The sequence below is a fragment of the Trematomus bernacchii genome, unplaced genomic scaffold, assembly GCF_902827165.1.
Source record: "Trematomus bernacchii unplaced genomic scaffold, fTreBer1.1, whole genome shotgun sequence".
In the NCBI taxonomy this organism is placed as follows: Eukaryota; Metazoa; Chordata; class Actinopteri; order Perciformes; family Nototheniidae; genus Trematomus; species Trematomus bernacchii.
Genome location: NW_022987689.1, coordinates 3,748,096 through 3,763,003, shown reverse-complemented (window position 1 = coordinate 3,763,003; position 14,908 = coordinate 3,748,096). Strand labels below are relative to the sequence as shown.

The 14,908-nt window shown below is 39.0% G+C and overlaps 1 protein-coding gene across 1 annotated transcript; it reads left to right on the top strand.

Annotated features, from left to right (window-relative positions):
- Window positions 1-2,469: 2,469 nt before the first annotated feature.
- prtfdc1b (phosphoribosyl transferase domain containing 1b) lies at window positions 2,470-14,340 on the top strand. Its single transcript, XM_034138236.1, has 9 exons — window positions 2,470-2,621; window positions 2,855-2,961; window positions 8,667-8,850; window positions 9,381-9,446; window positions 11,422-11,439; window positions 12,255-12,337; window positions 12,536-12,582; window positions 12,720-12,796; window positions 13,492-14,340. The coding sequence occupies exons 1-9, from the start codon at window positions 2,568-2,570 to the stop codon at window positions 13,537-13,539; spliced, it is 684 nt and encodes a 227-aa protein (XP_033994127.1). The 5' UTR covers window positions 2,470-2,567; the 3' UTR covers window positions 13,540-14,340.
- The last annotated feature ends 568 nt before the right edge of the window (window positions 14,341-14,908 follow it).

Genomic DNA, 14,908 nt, shown 5'->3' with positions numbered 1-14,908 from the left:
CTGCCTGCTATTATGGCTCCTTATCCACATATTAGTCTACACACTATACCAAAACCAATTTTTAGAAACATTGGAGAAACATCAGCAATAATACAACAAACAAATCTATTCAAATTCATGTTTTCTGAAAATGTAATATTTTATAAGAACAAATACATGCATCTTTGAGCATTAGGAAAAGTGCTATAAAAATCCCATGTATTATTATTATCAATGTATACCTATAGTGTTGAAGTTATTATGTTGACAAAATCCATGAAACCACCAACAATTGACTAAAATGTAGTGGTTTGTCCCTCAATACCTTTTATTTGACTTTTCTTCACCACTCAACCCCACACCAATTTATTTTTCGTAAAGATGTAAGTCTATAAAGACAGGTACAAATGTGTGGTTCAGAGTGTGTGCAGTTTTTAAGGAAATACCACCAAAATAAGCCTAAATATTGCATTTTACAACCATGAATGGGGTTTATTGATGTGTTTATAGTTTTTTGAATACAATGGAGGTCAATCTTGCAGAGGAATACAAAATAAACAAACTAACATCAAAAGATGACCTAAATGCAACATATTGCATTTAGGTCATCTTACTCTCAGTTTTTGTCATCATACATAATCCAAAATCTGACGGTCACGGTCACGTCCTTGAGAGAGCCTCCCTACAAATACTACAAACAATACCACTGACACTATCTGGCTGGACAGTTGCATGTCTGACAGAATTACTTTCATAGCAACTGAATATTCATAATTGGCCCAACAACAGGGGCCAGGGTATGAGGGAGCAGTTGGTTGTAAAGTCTGCGGACGGTCACAGGCCTTGACTGCTGAGCGAGTGTGAAATGCCAAAGCCAGACTGCTCTCTGCGCCTGGAGGGCAGCGAAGGAGCCGGCCTGCTCTCACCAACAGAGAGGGCATCAAAAACAATCTGACAAGACTTCATCCAAAAACATCCTCTGGCTGCACTCAGACGCTCATCAGCATGATGATCACAACATCAAGACTTCTCCATTATCATCTCTAACATAAAAATATAATAAGATGTGCAGAGGTTTTTCTGTTATTTTTTTAGGGATGTTGTCATGCAGCGTAGGTTTTACACCTCCTCATTCCCTAGGGGTGGTGACACTGTGCAGGCTGATTGAAATCTAATGTTGGTGTTGACATCTGCCTCCCCAGCTGTCATTGTACCACTGTTTATAATTACAGCTGCCGAAGAGGAGCATGGGAGGGAGGCTCAGACACCTTGTCTCCCCCCTCTCGCAGAGCCCAGCAGACTGCTCTAATGTGCAGTGACACAACAGCCCGGACCCCGCTGCTGCTGCCGGACTGACTGACCACACGACGAGTCCCTGGATGCTTCGTCCTAAATTCACTCATTTACACTCTGTCTCAAAGACACCAATTATATTGTGCACAGAGACAGGGTGTGGCATCTGGAGCTCCTTAATTACAGACCGTCAAGTCTTTTCTTTTCTCTTGTTAAGGCACATTAAATGAGTCATTGTTTGAGAATGTTCAAGAGGGTGTATGAATAAAGAAAATGAATTATTGCATCAGATTACCAACTAAAAGATTTGATTAGAACAAAAGCAGTGTGAAAAAAGACAAGAGCGTCCCTCTCCACAGGGTGGCGTTGATAACACAACTGTTCAAAAACACTCACCAGATGAAGGTGAAGTGAGGAAAATAAATCTCAAACCTTTAACAACAGATCAAATACCTTACATTTATCCTTTGACATCACTATTTGACAAAGGCTAAACGAAAAAAGAATACAAAATGTTTATTTATTTGTATCTTTTACATTGTTGTTTCTTTTATTATCTTTGTTATTTTTAACTGTGTTATTGTGTGCACATCACTTTAATGTTGCAGAGCAAAATGAGGCTGATTAAGCTTGGGAATTTCACCAAGTGATCAATTAAGGTATATCTGTGTATCCATAATAATACATATTAATGTATTTGTTGAGAACATTTTTGTGATATTAATCTGCAAGGTAACTATTGCTATCATATACATGTAGTGGAGTACAGTTAATTACATTTAGTAGAGTATAAGTATAAAGCAGCATAACAAAGTATAGTACAATTACCTGAAAATTGTGCGGTAGCCTACAGTAGGCTACTTGAGTAGGCCTAAATATATTAAGGTACTTTCCACTATTGTGTCTTTCAATTTTTTCTTATAAAAGCGTACATTGTTCTACTTTTACACTTAACATGTAAATGTTGAATGAAGGACTACTTACATATTATTGTATTCAAGCATACAAATAACATTGTGATACTTTACCACCATCACTGCTTAGTATAGCTAATGAAGCCATTAACAGGCAGTGTGTGTTGTCTAAATGCAGCATCCATGTGATTGATAGAGATGGTCAGTGTTATGCTGCCCCTGGCGGCAGCAGAGCAGTATAACACATCACAGAGGGATGCAAACATTCCTCCTCCCTTTACTCCTCCTCTCTCCGCACTGTGCCAAAACCTCCCCCCAAAGCCTCTTGCACCACCACTTTCCTCAAACTAGAGACTTTTTTTTGGTCAACACGAAAACAACATGGCAGACGTTGTCGTCAAACAACCACAAGTCGGAGGAGGCGGCGGGATTGTGGTAAATTAAAACGAGAAAACACGAAAGCATGGCGTTCTACAGCGCAGGGGAAAGTTTCCATTGATGCTCAGGCAGTTTTTACAAATTCAGGCAACTTTGCACACCTTGTAAATGTATTGCCCGCATGTGTGTTCGTGCAACTTTTGGTGATACAAGTCGTTTGGTGTTTTGCAACTTTTAAACGATCAACAGTGAAGCAGTATGATGATTTGAGTTGATGTTTTTGCTCGCAGATTGACGATGACTGGCCAGGCTACAGTTTAGATCTCTTCAGCTATCCGGCTCACTACTCCGGAGATTTAGACTGTGTCGTCGTTCCACATGGTGTCATTATGGACAGGTACAGCCCCAAAACCCCTCTTCTGCTGCCATTGTAACAAAAACCTTTGAGCCTCCCAAGTGTTTCTGCTGTGAGGTGGCTCAAACTATACTTGCTTTTGAAAATGCTGAGAGAAACATGGTGCTGTTTTCAACTGTTGTGATTTGGTCACTATGTCTATAAAATTATCACTGTCTGTCACACAAAACCAAAAACAACGCACCAGCAGAAAATTATAAAGCATCATGATAGATATATCACATACATTTCTAAAGTCTATGATTTTGATGGAAGACATTAATGTGGACCTGAATCTTGATCTACATCACAATACAGTGATAAAGAAATATGACAAGTGTCAGAATACTTTTTAGTCAAAGGCAGTATAAGTCTTTGTGTTGATGAAGAAATTATTTTTGTAAATAGTGACGAATGCAGTGATTTTATTTGTTCTAAATCTATGAAGAATTAGCTGCCAAAATATTATTCTGACTATGGAACATCAGTAAATAGTGAAACATTACATTTATGATAACTTGGATTGTTGTGACATCTTCAAGTGTCTTTTTAGTTGACCAACAGTCCAAAACTCAAATATGTGTAGTGTATCATCCTCATTATGACAAAAGAAAAGCATACATTCTTCAGAAATTGCGCCGCTGTATTAAAATAGTTCTGATAGTCCAGAAATGTTTACTTGTAGCCTAACCTTTCACCAAATTCCAATGAAATGTGCTACTGTTTTTGAGATAGCATGTTTACTTACAAACAGGAATCTAAACACCTTTGAAAATATTTCTGATAATCCATGACCAATAAAACGGATAATCCATGCTATTCCGTTTCTAGGTGTCAGAGCTAGAATGTAGCTTCACTCTAATGCAAAACTGCATGCGCGAAGCCCGCACCTTTTCTCTTCACAATGAGTGTGTGTGGGGGACTCCCCCTTCGATTCTATTGGCTCTAACGGTCAGAAAGAGGTGTCAACCATCAAAATCGAGCAAGGGGGGCCAGAGATATGGAAAATCCACCCAAATGACCCCAGAAGTGGTTTCTTTTTGCTAAATCTCTCTAAAAAAGTCAAATGTCACTTGTTTTGCATCAATCTTGATACAGGGTACTTATTATATGTTGTACTTTGGATTCCTAAAGCTTTTAGTCTACCTTACCATCATCCAAGGGTAGTCTTCACTATAAGTAAAAAATCATTTTTGGACGGGCACTATCATTTACAGTTTTTTACTATGTAAAATCTGAATTTTCTTTAAAATAAAAAACATCTATATTGATTCTGACTTTTCTACATCCAACTCACAGGTTTATCATTACTTTGAGAAAAAAGATTATTAATTTAACCCTTTTAGAAGTGAAGATATGGTCATTTGTTCTGGGAATGTCATTTTCGAGCCTGAGACCTGAAAAACAGGCTCAGGGCTTAACAGGTTAATACTCAACAGAATTCTACAAAATAATCAGCTAAAGGCCCTGACACACCAGGCAGTCACCAGAGAACTCGCCGACATCCGACACCGACAGATCCATCGACGAGTTCTCCTGCGTATTGGCCGTGTGTCGCACTGAAATACACCGCTTTACTACAGCCGAGCACGTACGAACTGCGCATGCGTGAGTGGCAATAACTCTCCTTACCAGCAGGCGGCGGTAGTGTGTATTCGTCATTCAAAATAGGCAACAACCGGAAGACAGAGAAGAAGAACAGACTGATATACAAACAAATTACGGGTGCCATTCCATTTTCACTCTCGTCCAACGAAAACATGTTTTAGAATATAAAAATACATGCATGATGAAATGAGCACATAAAGTGCAGACATACTATAAAATCACAGTTAATAGACCTGCATCTGATGATCGCAGTGTTCTGGCGGGTGTGTAGTTTATTGAGTCAGCAATGTAATAATGGCCACTTCTTGCTAAATTTACGATGAGATGAAAAACCGGACTTGACCAAACAAATCACGGAGCTCTCAGCAGAGGACAGCCGGGGACGCTCCCGCCGATATCAGAGATGTCCCTGCTATGTGTGGGAGGTAAGAGAGGACATTTAAATCGTTTGTTTACGTCCCTCACTTCCGTTTCGCTTCTCATTTGCTAGCTGAACAGCTGATCAGAGTGGTTTCTTGGCCCGATAGCTTGTGTCCAACACCTGGCCGATTCAACATGTTGAATCGGCCGGGTGTCGATCGTGAAAGGCCAAATAAGGCGTGTCACGGCCGAGGGTTCGGGACACACCAAATTGTCTTTGGGCGACAAGGAACCCGTTTTCGCCCAACAACGCAAGACGGCCGATATCGGCCTGGTGTGTAGGGGCCTTAACACAGAGACAATGGTCTTCTTTAGTATTCACTAAGCACAAGAGCAGACAACAAACTAGTACAATTAATAGTTATTAAATGAGCAGCCAACAAAATTATGAAGTTACTGTTTAAGGACATTACAGGCAAAAAGATCGTTTTTTCATGTACTTGTTATTTTGGTCTATTTTGCTTCCATGTTTTCTTTCACTCTAATGGAAATAAAAGAAACACATATAAATGGTGTTCGTTTTACTACCATGTCTGAATTCATCTATAGATTTAAAGCTAATCTGCATTTAAACATAACATTTCAGGGGAAAATACTGACTTGACGTAAGTAACTATCTGGGGAAGTTGTGAGGTGATGTGTTTTTTAGGTGCCGTTTACACGAGGACAAAACGGCTTGTATCTGCATAGTTTCTCTTACGTATAGCCCTATTATTTACACGAGGCCAATAGAAACGGACCCCACAAACGATAACGGGTCCCAAGGTGGATAGATTTGCAAACGAAACTCTCTGGGGGGTCAAACGAGTCCGTGTAATCGCCTCTATACGAATATTTCCTGAAAAAATAACGATAGCCCCACCTCTCCCCGCCTCTGCTGCTCACTGCTGTAGCATGGCCAGTAGCTACTGTCAGTAGCTACTGCTAGTGCTACTGCTACTGACCATGCTACAGATGTTAGTACAACATCTACAGCTCGACCATGCTACAGATGTTAGTGCAAAATCTACAGCTCCTCTACCACAACCATCAGCAACAAGTGGACATGGAGAATTACATGAACTACTGTTGCTAAATCCACCGCGGGGCATAAACAGAAGGGTAGCCATGGCAACATTGCTCCGGGGTCTTCTTTGCTGCTTTTGGTGTATTTTGTGGCGGAAGTTACAGCGCCACTTACAGTCCCGGCATATGTACTACAGCGTGTCCAGCGCTTTCGAGCGGTCTCGTGTGGAAGTACAGCGCCACTTACAGTCCCGGCATATGTACTACAGCGTTTCCAGCGGTCTCGTTTGAACAGACACGTTAAATGAAACGAATGCATGTGAACGGAAGACTTTTTTGAAAGCGCATACTGTGCATAAACGCAAACGTTCCCGTGTGCATATGGCATTAGTTTGATCCTTTTCACCTGCAATGCCTTGGTAACTGCATGCAAATTAGCGCATTTTAATTAGGCCTAGTTAACGCCTAATTTGCATATCAATGTGGCGATTGTGATGACGTTATTAGATACACATTTTACTGTATTCACTTTAAGTGTCCCCCCTTAAAGGGGACCTATCATGCAAAATGCACTTTGTGATGTCTTGTATACATAAATATGTGTCCCCGGTGCGTCGGGGAACTCACGCAGCATCAGAAAATAAAACCCTCTCTCTTTTCCTCCGTACCCAAATCTTTTAAAAACGGGTGTACAACGAGCGGATACAGATTTCCATCCGAACTGACGTGTCCATCCGAGGTGACGTCGGCGGACCCACAGAAAGTTGCCATCAGAAACAATGCCTGACGTGTTTTGGACGTCTTTGTTTACATTAGCAAGCCTCGCTAACACTCAGAGCTAACCTGTACTGAAGAGCACATGTGTTTAAAAAGCAGGAAATTAAAAAAAGAACTCACCTTGTGATAAACCTGCAAGAGAAAAAGCATTTGAGCTCCATACTATTTCAGAAATAATCCTTGACGTGGTTTAAACAGGATGGCGTTTTATCACAACCGAATTTACCTTTTATCTCTGGTAGAATTCTGATCAGGCATTAGCTCCACCTCCTCTTATTTATTTTTTTCAAGCTAAGGACCCAAAATCTGCGTTTCTCTTATGGCGCATTTCCACCACACGGTCGGCCTCGCTCGGTATGGCTAGGCTGCGTTGGGCCTCGTTAGGGCCGGCTCACTTCATGCTGCGCTTCCATTACAGTTTAGGAACTGGGGTAGTATCTATAGTAACGCAGTGTAGGCGGAGCCGTGACGTCATCTTCAATGAGAACCCCAGAAAAACAACACAGCCGTTAGCTGTTAGCACTCAGAGCTCACAGCTCCTCATATCTGTTCAGAAACTAGACAAAAGTTAAACAAGTACAAACCACAGACTGTCTGTGTCATGGTGAATACAGTCGCTGCTTTATTTATGTCTGTATAGGCCGTTGTTGTGAGTGTGGACGGACGGAGCATATACAACGTTAGCTTAGCCAATCTCCATTTAGAAAACACGCATTTTAAAAGGTTTTTCGCCTGCCGTCTGTCTGCAGACTTGTCAAAGCATTAATTCATGGTTTTTACTAACCGGTATCAGTATGTTGTTACTTCAGCATCATTTTGAAACGTGTATTACAATTAAATCACGGTCAAATATGTTCATCTTGTTGTTGTTGTAGCCCCCTTGCCAGCGATTCTCTCTCTAGTTTAGCAAACTCAGCCCGACTCAGCCCTGTTTGTTGGCCCCGATAGAACCACGATTTTGTCGGGCCAGAAAAGAGGTGAAAAAGTACCCCCGGGCCGGAACTAGGCCTAGTGGAAACGCAACCAAAAACGGGCCCGGCACGACACGGCACGCTTAAACCGCGCTCCGCGCCATGGTGGAAATGCGCCATAACAGGGCTGCAAAAGAGGGGTATGAGCAGTATGAGGCATGGCTACAATGGGTGATCTGTTTGGTATTTTGAAAAAAAAAATTCACAGACATGTTTTATATAGGTATGGCCCTACAATATATTTTTCAAATATAGCATGATAGGTCCACTTTAAGTACAGTACATCAGCCTGTATGCCCATGATAAATTACCTTAGCTAAACCTTGAGCTAACTTATCCATTAGCTAGTAGCCTTAGTTAACTATAATTATTATTGTCTTTTAGCTTATTAGCTGTAAACTCGAGGCACTGGCAGTTTAGTAATTTGTTCATCATAAGCCAAGAAAAGCCGGCATAAAGTGGGACTGTAAAGTGGGAGGTGCTTACACCTGTCTGTCTGAAGTGACTGCCGATGACTGTCTGCACCGCTGTGCAGGAGACGGGGGGAGGGAGGGTAGAGAGAGCATCGGAACTTCACAGTCTAATCTCCCGACCTGATGTTTTTATTTTGTATTCAATCAATATATTTTTGGAAAGGGAAACTGCGCAAACAGCAGTAGATATATATTAATTTATTAAAAAAAGGGCACTTTCTCTGGTGGAAGAAAAAGGGCAGGGGCTTAAGCCCACTTTGTATGCACGTGCCTGATGTTGACGAGACAAGTCTGGATATAATATAATCTGATATAATTATATCTAAAATGCTGTCAAAGCAACAAGTCCTTAAACCCAAACCTACCAAAGACACCTTATTGACCTTATTGACAGCCTGCTGGATAATGTCCCAGACAGATTAAATGGCTTGCTAGAGTGTCACGTTGTTTACAGGACAGAACGTCTGGCTCGAAACATCATGGATGACCTGGGGGACCATGACATCGTGGTGCTGTGTGTGCTGAAAGGAGGCTACCAGTTCTGTGTCGACCTGGTGGACAAGATCAAGGTCCTCAGCCGCAACTCCAACCGCACCCTCCCCATGAGGGTCCACTTCATCCGACTCAAGAGCTACCTGGTGAGCTCCTGCTCAAAGCGACACAAACAGCACTCTGACGCTAAGGGACGTATGAAAACTGAATGAATATGTCCCATGACATAGTCAGAAGATGTGTGTTATATTTAATACATTATGACACTGGTACCTTTGTGTAACTTTGCTTTAAATGTGCCTCATGTAGCTACAGCATCACAAGCAAAGCAGAAAAATACCATAGATTTTGAAATTATACAGGTGATATGCATTTGCCCGTGTGAGATAACATACAAGTACACCTTAAATTGGTCAAATAATTCAAGCTAAGATTGCGTATTCTTCTTTCGGTGTCTCTGTGCACCACTTATACCAAAGCAAATTCCTCATATGTGTAAACGTACTTGGTAATAAAACTGATTCTGATTTGTGTCCATGAATCTTAAGAAAAACGAATGAATAATATAGGCTCGTAAAAAAATCTGTTGTACCTGACAATGATGGTTTGTTTTTAAATAGGATATCCAACGTTCATTTAACTAACTTGTTGATTTTCTATATTTTGAATCCCTCAGAATGATCAGTCAACAGAGGATCTTCACATAGTCGGAGCAGAGGATTTGTCTTTTTTAGCTGGAAAGGTAATTTTCTCATCTACACCATTAAAAAAACCAGCCCAACTTAGATAAAGAACTACATTTGAGTCCAGTGAAACATAATGATAAGCTCTATTCCAATAAAAACTCTTTACAAGTGGCATGAAAATGCAGAGTATTGAGAGAAGTCAGCCTGAAGAGGGCAGCCTTCCCTCTCATCTGCTATCTCCCCCTCCATCCTGAGGAAATGGTTCAGTGCTTCCGTGACGGAGATCAAAGATGGCAGTTTCTGACAAACCCAGCAGCCATCAGATACCAATTGTTCTAATGTAATTGTTTAAAGGCCTCCTTCACTTGATCTCAGTGGAAGCAAAGGGTAGCATCTGTGTAAATGGGGGGATAAACTTGCTATCATTGTTGCTACAGGCTCACTCTTTATTTGCTTGTCTTGTTATCATGAACTCAAACGTAGTACATCACTGGGCTCGAGTAGGTGTGTGTGTGTGACTGTGTAGTGTCACCAGATCTGTATATGTGTATATCTGTGTATACTTTTAACTTTAAGTGAAATGTACAGACTAATTTCAAAACTATGGATGGTCACAGTCATTTCTGGGGATGGAAATAAGAGAAGCCAATATTCTGACAGACAACTTATTTCCTTTCTTTGCCTATTTTCAAGTGAATTATAGTTTTTCCTCTGTAACTCATGCACACTACGTCAAGAAATACGCACTTGGATATGGGTGGTATGAACATAACAATTGAAACTACGACTGGAAATTGCTAGTTTTGTCTCACAAACATATATTTTAGTTTCACATAAAACGGAAAAGAGCAGCAAGTCCTGCCATTTAAGAAGCTGGATTCACAGTCTAGCCTTTTGTTCTGAAAAATAACCTAAACAATCAATCAAGTTTCAAAATAGTTAGTTCATTGTTGTTTTTTTAAAGATATTTTTCTCCCCACGTGTGGTGCGTGTCATGGATTACTTAACTACTACTACAGGAGTCAAAAGTATTTTTAGCTAATATAAATCAGCTGATCTAAACACGCACCTCCCTTAGCTAAGCGCACACTCACACGCACACACTAAATGCCCTATGGCCAGGCGTGGCAACAAGAAAAGGATGTGAGGTAGTGAGCTTGAGTCACTGCCGGCTGCTTCGCTCTCAGTATTTAAAGTGTGCTTGTGAAATCCCTGAGCTCCCTGTGATGTACGGCTAAATTTAGTCACCTTTTTGTAACAGAGTGCTGCGATGGTTTGCTGGAAGAGATAAACCAATTGTGTGACAAGGAACATATTACATAGTTCATTTTATGCCTTATCCTCCCTACAGTGCATATGACAGACAGTGGCTCACCTTTTTAATAAATCACTTATTCCTTTACATTTCTCCAGGGTTTACTGCATTCCAAAATAAATCTGTATGAATAATGAGTCCTAAACAAAGCACGACTGCATGCTTGGCTGAATCCTTTGTTTGTAAAGTAGACAATGACACGGCAGTTTAAGTTGTTTTTTATAATTGTGACCTATCTGAGTTAACTGAAGCTTTAGTTTTGATTGTCAGTATAAATAGTGCCCAGTTGTCTTCAGCCAATTAGTCAAACATTTGCAGAATCTCAGCTATTTCAGTGTGGCATTTAAACGACTGTAGGGACATTTTCCATAGATTATTTTATCCCTTACTGATTTAGGGTCTGCATTAACAAATACGGATGGTTATTGCCCACGTTTCAACACTTATGCTGTTACTTATTCCCAGAAAAAATAAGCTTAAAGATGTTAATTTCCTTTTACAAAATTACAATTTAAATTTGTGTTGCTTTTCAAACAAAGCAGTACAGTATTGAAAACTACTTGCCTCTTTTTTTCAGCTGTAATTGTTTATTTTTTGCTTTTTAGATGACCATTGTTTGTGTGGTTAACATGAAGATAATCAGTTTTATTTCTGTTCCAAACCAAGAATAATGGTTTGTTCTGCTCTCTCTTCTCTTCCCAAAATGCTCTCATAAGAACGTACTGATTGTGGAGGTAAGTCAACCGTGTTTATGCTCCTCTGTTTTTCTTCTCCACCAAATAAGCCTGTTGTTTTCATAGCCTGGATGGTTATCCAGGTCAAGGCACTTAAAAGTCTCATATTCTCTTTACAGGACCTGAGTTCAACTTCAGGAAACTTTTGAAGTTGGCTGACCTATATTTGGGAAATATGATCATAAACCTACTCTTGTTAGCCTTGAAGGAGAAATAATGACATTTACAGGAAGGCCATCGTTGTGGTCACTGAGTCATGGTTACTCTCTTTATGTAGACATTGCAGCATTTTGAAACAATGGTCATTAGTCAGTGCTTAAGCATTTGTGAATATGGCCCTGCAGTTATTGTCTTATACTTTATTTTATTTTTTAAAGTTGCTATTGTTTTGATTACCTTTTCAATAGTTCTACTATAAATTATGAACACATCTACATGAGTAACAGGATAATCTAGTGCTCTTTCCACCTGTTTTTACACTCATATCCTGTCACAAGTGAAAATAAATGTTTAGCATAAGTGTGTTGGGACAATCCTTTCTATATGAAGGGCTTGTTGACCTACATTTACATGACAACAGAGGCGTTTGTGTGTCAAATATCACATGTTGGTTTTAAATTCCTCTTTTTCAAGTGTAAGTAAAGTTATTTTAGAGAATGCTCATAAACCGTTATGTAATACAAGTACAGTCTGACCAACCTTTTCCTTTTCACTTGTACTGCAGTGTAAAAATAAGTCTGTTTTTTCATCTGCATTTACTTCTTGGCAAGCTCTTGCTTTCTCAATCCAGTTTTTTTTAAACTTTTCCTTTACAGGCCATTGTGGGCACCGGAAAGACAATGAAGGCTCTCCTGAAGTATGTTGAATCCTTCAGTCCCAAATTGATCAAAGTAGCAGGGTAAGTTATACTCTAAAGACCTCAAAACCAAACTAGCACAGTTTTCCTCTTTGTGAATCACTCAACATCCGCCTTCCAGTCTAGACAGAAAGAGGGAGACAAAGAAAGAATAAGTGATGCAGGTTACTACTCTTAAATTTAAACCTAACAGTTAGAAAGAGATATCTCATGATAATGTCTGCTTTTTTTCCCTCCCAGATTGCTGGTTAAGAGAGTGCCACATAACTCAACATGTCTTCCTGACTGTACGTATCTGACCAGCCCTTTTATGTGTTCATGGGTTTATTCTCACTTAAAACAGTCGTTGCAGATTGTTAGTCAGTGAGTCTTTGGACCATGGAAATATTTTCTATTAATATTCCACTTTGTCTTTTGATTTCAGATGTCGGCTTTGAGATACCTGATCGGTTTGTGGTTGGATATGCCTTAGACTACAATGAGTATTTTAGAGATCTAAATGTGAGTTGGTGCTGTTTTTTAAATTATAGACAACAATGACTCTTTAGTGAAAGAAGTCATTATGACTGTCTAGTAACATTAACCATTGAGGGAGTGGCTGGATTAACGTTACAAGTGAGAATATTATTTTCCAAAACCACTTTTAGAAAAAAGAAATCCAAAAAAAGGACCTGATTATTGCTGACATGAACAGTAATCCTAAATAACTCCAAATGTTGTGAAATAACAGATTTTTTGAAAAATCACTCATAACACTGGTTGCAAGTTCCCCAATCCTACCAATTGTATTGATTTAACAGGCAGCATTTTTAAGAACTTGTTGTTTATAAAGTTATTGAGAATCTAGAAATACTAAGATTTTATTTCAGTAAAACTGTTTATATTTGTCTAATAGCAACATAAGCATGAATGTCACCTTTTGTCATAGTTTTACCTTTGTGTGTTAGATTATTGAAATCCAATGAGAAAACTCCGTAATCTTGTACACCCTGACCTCAGCTTTCTTACCATAATTTGCCAAAGCACCTTTTATTAGTGCAGAATAGATCCCAAAATTGTTTTAATCGAGAATACATTTGAAGTCAAATGTTATCAGAGTAATCTTAATCTAATCATGAAGAAGGGAACAACACCCCTTCTTACATCATTAAATAAAAATAGGTTTGTACTGAGTTCTATTTCTCCTTTTTTTTCAGCATATCTGTGTGATCAGTGAAAGTGGGAAAACAAAATACAAGATTTAAAAAAAGGACTGCAAAAGGAGGCCACCGTCAGATCATCTAACAGCAAGCCTGAACATTTTCCCTGGGATGCCATTCACTTACAGCTGCTATCGTGACATTTGATCTCAAGCATCCCCTGATTTGTTTTAACATTCCTTCTATGAAATGTGTTTTAACAATAGACACTGACGTTTATCTGGTAATTTTATCAAAGCAAGTACATGGTGTACTTTGCTTTTAAAGTAGCCATTTCATTCTTAATGTTTACAGAAGTTATCTGTATTGATAATTGAAATGCAAGGAAACTGTGTGCCATAGTTTGTTTGACTTTAACACAAATTTCATCTCAACTTTGTGCCATAGTTTGTTTGACTTTAACGCAAATTTCATCTTAACTTTGTGCCATAGTTTGTTTGACTTTAACACAAATTTAATCTCAACTTTGTGCCATAGTTTGTTTGACTTTAACGCAAATTTCATCTTAACTTTGCTTCTTGTATGCATTGTAAAGACTTGATAATCATGACCTGTATGAATGTGATACATTTTCTAAAGTCAGTGTGTGGTAACAAAGGAAAGCTTCTTTTAAAATGACAGAAACAGAGTTTTAATAAGAAATTAGGGATATATTTTAACATGTTATTAACGTGTACATTGCCTGTCTGGTATTTCATTAGGTACTGTAGTTCTCCTGCTGTCACCTTTAATGCTGGGCAAACACTGAGTGTAATACTACTTTAAAACTGAGATGTAGTGTAATAGTGATCTAATTTCTGTATTTCCTTTTATAATATAACATGCAAGTAAAGTATTTCAAACATTTTCTTTGTCATTTATCAGTTTAATATTATCCCATTATCGGACTTAAAATAATGCACTACATATATTAATACAATTTGTTTTAAGTGAGGTCTTGGCTGGCTACCTCATAAGTTTTTTTTAGGCTAGTGATATACCAAAACATATTAAATTGTGTGATTTAAATATGTATGTTTGTGCTACATCATATTACTGAGTTGCTGGGATGTTTTACATACTAGTGAAGACAAGGGAAACTAGCTCATTGAGGAGTGCTCTTAAACTCCTTAACCTTTTGTTAACTGGTGTATTATTGCATCTTTTTCATTTTAAGACTTGCCAACAGTTGCATCCTGAAGATTGAGGTTAGAAATTCTTTAATTAAAAAAATAGAATGGTTGTGTTGAGCTGCAGTGCTCTTTGTACACACCTGACATATGACTCCCCAGACTTTAAGCAGGGAACACAATGTGCCTAAAAAAACAAAACAGTACTTTTCATGGACTCAGGCTGGGGATTGTAGTGAATTGACTCTGACCTGAATTAGGCCCTAATAACTAAGGAAAATATGAAGTACCCTAATAGTATTACA